The 8673-nt window shown below is 41.4% G+C and overlaps 1 protein-coding gene across 3 annotated transcripts in view; it reads left to right on the forward strand.

Annotated features, from left to right (window-relative positions):
• Positions 1-8554, forward strand: part of gjc1 (gap junction protein gamma 1) — a 44519-nt gene extending 35965 nt beyond the window's left edge. For all 3 annotated transcript variants that reach the window (XM_019357696.2, XM_005468886.4, XM_005468887.3), the window contains one exon: positions 5415-8554. In XM_019357696.2, the coding sequence (XP_019213241.1) occupies positions 5469-6926 (1458 nt within the window). In that variant the 5' untranslated portion in view covers positions 5415-5468 and the 3' untranslated portion in view covers positions 6927-8554. The remainder of the gene's footprint in view (positions 1-5414) is intronic.
• Positions 8555-8673: the final 119 nt, after the last annotated feature.

Genomic DNA, 8673 nt, shown 5'->3' on the forward strand with positions numbered 1-8673 from the left:
CATGATACAGTTGTTATCTTTTAGTCAAACTGCAAATTCACAAAGCAGAAGCAGAAGCTAAAGACCTTGTTGTGACTTAAATTTGGTGGTTTTATGTGGGGGTCTTATTGCTACAAAACAGCCATGATTAAACCCAAATATGACGATCCAGGGGGTTATCGTGGACAGATGTCTGGCCAGCTACTGCGTGAGCAGATTAGTTTGATCTGTGCCGTCTGCGTAGGACAAGGTGGGACTGTGAAGGGCATCAGCGAAGCCTGAGGATGCCACTGGCAGAACAGAGGGAGAGGGCACTACGGTGCTGACCCTCAAACAAGGACAGGCAGAGGAGTTCCGACTCTAGAACATGCTCAGACGTCTTAGTCTTTCCTCTGATAACTCTGAGGCTTCCTTTTTAGTGTTAAAAGAAAAATCAGTGTTTGTGGTGAATTGTGGAATAAGACATGTCACTCTCTCGGTATGATATAAAATGCAATAGCAGAAAAGACTAATGACAGGCTATGACACATACACAACTGCCTGAATTTCCATTGCAATGCAAATTAATTATTAGCTGCAGTGTTCATTCTTTGGAAAGAAATATGTCTTTTTTGTGATTAAACTTTCCAAGCACAGCATATTAAATTTCTGAACACACTACAGCATTTAGAGCACGGGCAGCTTGGAACTCAAGCACTGGAACTCCACTGATTAAATTCCTGTTAATACAAAAATTGAAAATGTGACTTCATGACAAGCAAGTAGCGCAATTAACTCTTCTCCCAGTGGAATAGCTCTTTTTCTCTAGCTAGTTTGCCTTCCAACTATCCCTGCCTGTCAGCCATGATATTCTGCTTTAGCAATAATTGCTGAATGTTTCTTTTCATTATATGACTTTGTAGATGTGAATTTTATTTGGCGAAAGAAGATAACCCATCAGCTCAACTCTATAAGTACTAAGTACTAGTATTATACTTGTTTTGTTGGATTTAGTAAGTACTAAATCCAACAAAACCTTGACACGTGGCCTTGTTGAAGACAAGTAATATAAATAAAAAACATAGGACAATAAGGGAAACAGACATATAAATAAAAGTTTAGGTAGCATTGTTTTCACAACATGTTGCTCACTTAAAACTGCTGCAAAAAACAAAATAAAATGCAGGCTGAAATTATTTAACCTTTTACATTAACGAATCTACTGGAAATTTAATAAAAACGTACCAGCTGTAATCATAATAACATGCTGTGATTATCCATGTGATGACGTTTCCGGTTAGATACTGAAAAGAAAGAGAAACTTTTGTGTGCTGTTAACATCTACAGACAGGTCCCAGAAGGCAGTCATGATAACGTAAAAGTTCAAATGATGAGTGTTTTAAAGGCAGCAGTCCAACAGCAGATCAGCAGGATCAGGAGCCAAATCAGCGTCAACTGAATAAAACGCTGACAGTGATTTTTTTTTTCTTTACAATCACTTTAAAAACACTAAGAGAGATCTAATTGATGATTAGCAGACTAAGAAAATTAATTCCCTGTGGGAAAACAGTCTGTACTTTAATGGCTGCGGGCTGACTGATCGATGACCACTACTGTAATTGTACAGGTTTGCTGGTCTGTGAATGAGTACAGTCGGAGTAAAGTGCAATATGTTAATTATGGAAAATGTTCCAAAAAAATCAATGCAATCGCAATATGCATTTCTAAATATGGTGACCAGTAATAGAGTCATGCAGTAAGAGTTATACAAACAGAAACAAATGTATAAATATACGCATTAGTATGCTTCACTTGATTAAAGTTCAACCAAACGCTAATAAATCTATTAGCTTTACAGGCGCTCATTAGAGGTTTTTCTTTCTATGTTTTACAGTACATTTATTATTCAAACTGCCCTGAGCCTGAGAGCTCAGTACAAATATGTTCATGCTGTTTAGATTAATTTGTTTCAGTACATTATGATGGTGACCTCTGTGCACTTTAGTTTAGTTTTTGTTTTTAGATAAACAATTTCTTTTTTTAATGCATCAGCCAGAGTCTATATCCAATTCATGATCATGCCACGTCAATGAAACGTAGCAAAAAAACATTAGACATTCAGTCCTTCTTCTCAGGGTAGTACATAAAGTATAAAATAAACCTATGCAAAACATGATATATATGTAATTTAAGTACAGTGTTCAATATTTAAATGCACAACTTGCTCCAAAAATACTCCAAGTTAGTGTGTCTGAAGTCACAGACAGGAAACTGAGGGGGCTTTTGAACTTGTAAGTGTGTCTGCTTGTCTGTCGGTTTACATACTATATCTGGATATGAGTCTCTGTGGATCCTGCATTAGAAGAGTTAGTGACTGAGGGGATCCCTGCGGTGACGCTCACTGTAATAGTAACTGTCTGTTTGAGTCAGTATGTAAGGGCCGTGATGTGGAGTTTTCAACCCCCAAGAAGTGATCGTGTTAACTTCTGACCTTGTGCTTCAGCGTGGCTCCGATAAAATCAAAGAGAGACTGGTATATCTGTGTTTGCTGACCTGTGATTACACAGTCATGACCTTTTAGCAGATGGCTGTGAAGCCATTGATCCTGACTGTGATTCTCTTTCAAAGCTCATTAGTTGAAAATTGCTGTTTACACTGGAGGGGATTTCCTTGTGACTCTTACCATTTTTAACTCTTGAACTAGAGTCTGCTGTGCTTTTTGACGTTTTCTTGTGTGACATGATTTCCACCAATTTGCTGTTCATTCTTCATATCAAAAATTTTGACAGAAAGTCTGCCTGCTGTGTCTGCACGGTGCTATTCGGGAGGCTGACTCACCCTGGTAACTTAATGCACAGAGTCAGCTTCTTACCCCTAACTGCCCCACTAGCTCCTGAAGACGTAAATTGGATGAGAAAGCAAAATGCCAGGTTATACGGAACTAAGGTAGCAGGAGCATTAAACACAGGCAGCTGTGTGCCTGGATCAGAGCATCTCTCCTGGTCAGGGGGAAGCATTTCAATTCCTGGTGCAAAAATTAACTAAGGACTCAAAACAAGTGAACAAGGGCCAATCAAAGGACATAGTAAAGTTCCTCTATTACTTGTGGATTTTCAATGGTTGTTTTAACCTCAAGCTAAATGCATAAAAGGGTTGTCATGCATGTTTTACAAACCTACAGAACATTTTTAAATCTTTTTTTGTATCTATAATTGAAAACTATGGTGGGTTAACTGTATTATATGTATGTTTGGATAAAAGGGTGCAGTGTTGCTTTATCAGCTATAATGCTTAACCCGTAACACAATTTTTTAACAGATGAATAAGATAGCGAAGGAGAAAAACAGCTGCAGAAACCAAAATTGGTTTATATATCAGTCTGTGCTCTGATATAAATGTGCTCACCTCTGCTCTGGAATTTGGGTATTTCACCATCTGAGTCAGTAGGAGTTAACTCTGTTTTAGAGCCATTTGAGGAAGTGCAGTTTTGGGCTTCATTGGCTAAATTTCTTTAACCACATGATTAGAATAGACCAAATAGAGCTCATATCAGATATTAGGAAAAAAAGATTTGCAAATACAAGCCAGTAAATTAAATAATAAATAAAGCAAGCTTGCAATTCAAGTGTCTGGGATCTGTAAAATTCAAAATAAATCAGCTCCGTGACTGAACAAGTCAAAGTAGTGCTGGATCATAATGCACATTACTCCTAGGAGCTGTAAAGTGACCGCATATCAAAAAATACTGTGTGAATAACACACCAAATCAACAGTGCCTGTAAGGTGAGGAGGTCCCGGGAGAAAAGGTGAAAAACATAGCAAAAGGTCCAATGTGAAAAGTACAGAAAGTAGACAGAGAGAAAAGATAGAGTAAGATAGATAGAATAGCCTTATTAAATCAAAATTTCATCTCTGTGATTGCTTTTTTGTCTATGAGTGAAACTGGATATTATTAGCTAAAGGACAACTGTGCAGAAGAATTATGTAAAGAAATGCTGTGATGTAATGCAGGAACAGTCAGACAGAGCTGGACGATGAAAGGACACTGTTATGACTCTTTGTGCTTATGGCAACCTCTTGCTCCGCTCCGGCCATGTGCTGCTTACTCATACTTGTCGCTCACAGACTCTTATAGTTGGCGCTCTTTCAAGGACTTCACTGCTTACTCTAACTGCAAAAACACTCTCAGAAGGAGCTGTTGTGCACTCACATGTTGGTAATACACACACCGGAGCACACTCACACAGAGGATTCCTGACATCTACCTCCTGTGTCTCAGGCATGCCCTTATATGGTCAGAATGATCAATACTTACGAGATGTTTTATCACAAGCCTTCTTCAAAACATTCCCGCCCTCTTGACTCCTACTGGAGACACAAAGCAGAGGGCTGGGAGCTCATGTGTCTCTGCTATAGCTACATTTTCTCTCTTAATGCAGCTCATTTGAACTAAGCTCTCAACCTGCTTGGTAAGGATATCGTCCCTGGAAGCCCTTTAAAGCCCAAACTAAGCTTGTATTCATGCCTGGATTTTCCTCTCAGTCAAGCTGACAATAAGCCATGCGCTACTGTGGCTTCATAAGGGGGAAAGTTCTGTGGAGGTGCCACACTCATCCCCCAAAGCCACCCTCAGGGACAGCAGTGTTTGGGTTCAGCTCCACTGCCTGAGATAATGTGGGTCTGCTGTCTGAAATCCCGCTCCAGTGGCTTGTGCCTGGCCACCTGCTGGTTCTGCTGGTGAGGATGGACAGCCTGGAGCCCAGACCTAACCTACATAGGCAACATGTCTCTATCCCTGAACTGCACATGCACACATGCAGCAGAGTAGAGTTCAATTCCATTTACCTCCCAACCAGAACAAACCAGTGAAGTTAATACAATCCTGAAAACTGCACCTCATACAGAAGAAGGCTCACTAAGAGGATTTATTTCTTCTAAAAGAGATAGGCTGTTAAATAAAGTGTGTGTGTATTTGGTGATAGCAAATTCCCTATTTGGATTATTTCAGCTCCTTCTCAGTGCTGCTTGATGGCATTTTTTTAATACTGAGATCCTCTTTCCACCCCGTTTGGTCTGCTAATTCTCTAAAAAGCCCAAAGTTGACAGCAACCTCACTGTGGCACTGAGCTAAAATCAGTGGGCTTGCATTTGAAATGTATAGAGCAACAGATCAAATTAAGGACTTAATGACTCCGTGAGATCAGAGGGGAACATTCATTTTAATTAAGGCAATTATTATGTCACACCCTTAACCATCTTGCCACTAAACTTGCAGGGCTAACGCTATTTCTGCATGAATTAAAGTCTTATTAATATTTGGACAAAAGTGACTAAATGCTTTGATCGTGTTTGGAAATGTTGGTGATACTCGTGTGGAGGCATTTACTGTCAGCTCACTGTACCTTCCTTGTTTCACTCTTGTCTTGACGCTTTTTCTCTTTCTTTACTTTCTCCAGAGTCTGTGAACAGGTGAGAGAGGGACACTGTCTGCCCCACTGTCCAGCGACACCATGAGCTGGAGCTTCCTCACGCGGCTGCTGGAGGAGATCCACAACCACTCCACCTTCGTGGGGAAGCTGTGGCTCACCGTGCTCATCGTCTTCCGCATTGTTCTTACTGCCGTTGGGGGAGAGTCCATCTATTACGATGAACAGAGCAAGTTTGTCTGCAACTCAGGCCAGCCAGGCTGTGAGAATGTCTGCTATGATGCCTTCGCCCCTCTGTCTCACGTCCGCTTTTGGGTCTTCCAGATTATCTTGGTGGCAATGCCTTCTCTCATGTACATGGGCTATGCTGTCAACAGAATTGCACGATTAGATGAAGCCAAAGGAGGAGCTGGATCTGCTGCTGTTAGGACAGGAGGAGGGGGCTACACTCACAGAAAACCTAGGAAAATGTGCTTTGGAGCAAGACAGCACCGAGGCATTGAGGAGACCGAGGAAGACCAGGAGGATGATCCCATGATCTATGAGGTGCCGGAGATCGAGCCACCAAAAAGGCCACGGGACCCACTCCAGCCCACACCCAGACCCAAAATCCGACATGATGGGCGTAAGCGAATCCGAGATGAAGGGCTAATGCGGGTCTATGTTTTGCAGCTGGTGACTCGTACGGTGTTGGAGGCAGGTTTCCTTACAGGCCAGTATTTGCTGTATGGTTTCCGTGTGACGCCCATATTTGTGTGCTCAGGGAAACCTTGTCCACACAGTGTTGACTGCTTTGTGTCGAGGCCTACAGAGAAGACCATTTTCCTGCGCATCATGTATGGTGTCACTGTCCTTTGCCTCACACTCAATGTTTGGGAAATGCTCCATTTGGGCATTGGTTCCATTTGTGACATTCTTCGCCGTCGCCGCTGCCCACCTCAGGAGGATGAGTACCAGCTGGGCCTGTTGGGTACCAGCGGGGGTGTGGAGGGCTCAGTAGGGGCAGCAGGTCCTGAGGCAGGTTCTGAGGGAGGCGTAGGAGGAGATGGTGCTGCTGATTATGTTGGCTACCCCTTCTCATGGAACACCCCGTCAGCTCCACCTGGTTACAACATTGTTGTGAAGCCAGAACAGATGCCCTACACAGATCTTAGCAACGCTAAGATGGCATGCAAACAGAACAGGGCTAACATTGCCCAGGAGGAGCAGCAGCAGTTTGGCAGCAATGAGGACAATTTCCCCACCGGAGGAGAGGCCCGTGTAGCCCTGAACAAAGACATGATCCAGCAAGCTCATGAGCAACTGGAGGCAGCTATCCAGGCCTACAGTCAGCAGCACCGGGCAGAGGAGCAGCTTGGGGACAACCAGGATGACAAGCCCCAAAGTAACATTATCCAGGCCCAACCTCAGCCACAACCCCAGCCTCAGAAAGAGCGCAAGCATAGATTTAAGCATGGGAAAGGCGGGAGCAGTGGAGGTGGAAGCAGCAGCAACAGTAGCAGCAGCAAATCAGGAGAGGGCAAGCCCTCTGTATGGATTTAACCCCAGAAACAGTGACCCGTATTGAAACCATGTAAATATTAAGACTGGATGATGGGCTGTTGCAATGTTTCTTGGATATTTAAACACCATTATGCCTTACAGAATCCTGCAAGCTGGAGAAGATGCGTATTTGTGTATAATGGTGTGTAAAGAAAAAAAAGAGAGAAAAAAACATGAAAATGTGATATTGCAGCTGACAAATTGTTTTGTCTGGGTAATCACTGTATAACTTGAAACATCACACCAACACAAACTATGTTAGGCTACAGTCTGTCGTTTACATGTCTCGTTCTTCTCAAGTCCCAGAGCAGATTATTGACCTCTGTTTTCTTCCTGTTCACCTTTTCAGGAGAATCCCAGGATCATAATGTGTTCGCTTGCAAAATTAGACTGATTCCAAATTTCGATGACCACAATGTGAATGCAATAAAATGATGCATGATCCATGGTGCCGCCCAAAGGATTGGCTTTATAGTGCAGTGAGAAGATCACCTTCCTGAAGGCTGTGTCCTGTCACTCATGTTCCATGTCTGCTTCATTAATAGTGTTATATTGCTGTGACTTTGCATTTGACCGTGTGTTTGTAAATGTTTGTTGTGTATTTTTTGATAACAGTAGTACACCAGCTGCTACAGAAACCTATGAGTACAGCTGGTGGATTTTTATCCAGTCTACATCTGAAATTATCTGTGAAAAAATAAATAATAAGGTGCAGAAGCAATTCAGATTTTATAGTTTATTCTTAAATTTCTCATTTTCTCCTTACGGCTTTTCATGGCTCAGTACCATCGTTCCTCTATCTGCCTTGTGTTTGGCTGCCCCCTGGTGGTGTCTTCAACGGGGCTTGATACTGGGGAGAAGATACCAGTTGCCAATGCTACCTGCATCCAGCAACACCTTAACCAGCTGTAATGTTCCTTTTCTATTGACAATACTTGTGTCACTTATGTCTTCCCAGTGCTACAAGTCCAGTGTTAGATGCACAAGGCTGCAATATTACCACACTGTAATGGAAAAGGTTTAAAGCCATTACTATAACACAGTGAGACCAAACACTGTTTGTGTGATGCAAGTTGTCAGTGCCAAGATTTTATGCTAGGCTGCCATGAAGCCTGGTTGTTTGTAGCTTTGGAATACTGTGGCCATGCTACTCCACTTGTGGAAATATGCCTATGTGAGACCAACCCTTTTGTAAAAGTCATTTTTCTTTTTTTTCCTTCTTTTTTTTGTACAACAATATATACTGCATTTTTTCATATGGGATTTAAAATGATAAAACTTCAAAATGGAGTCAATTTTTATGTTCCAGACAGTGTTTTATATGAAAACACTCTGTTTTTCAATAAAGTTTTGTTTTGTTTTGTAAAATAAATAAACAAAAAACAAGATCTTTTGAAAATGAATTAGCTGTAAGAATATTTATGTCTATTGTGATTTAAATTGCCTTCTAATTGTAAAAAAAAATGTTAAATACGACATAGTATATTTTTATAATATGTTAACTACAGTGACTTAAAGAAGTAAAGAAAAAAAAAAAGTAAGTCTTTTCCTTGTATGTTGCCATATCAGTATTTAATGTATGTAAAAAACCTCTGGGCTGTATTTTAATAAACAGTGTCACTCCTTTTTCAACACTGGTCTGAGATCTGCTGAACACTGTTGTGGGTCATTGAATCCCTTGTCAAAATATTTTAAAGTGCCAAGCAATTCAAATAATTCGAGCTCCGCAGTAGCTTCCCAAACAAGC

This window comes from Oreochromis niloticus, linkage group LG4 (genome assembly GCF_001858045.2).
Source record: "Oreochromis niloticus isolate F11D_XX linkage group LG4, O_niloticus_UMD_NMBU, whole genome shotgun sequence".
NCBI lineage: Eukaryota > Metazoa > Chordata > Actinopteri > Cichliformes > Cichlidae > Oreochromis > Oreochromis niloticus.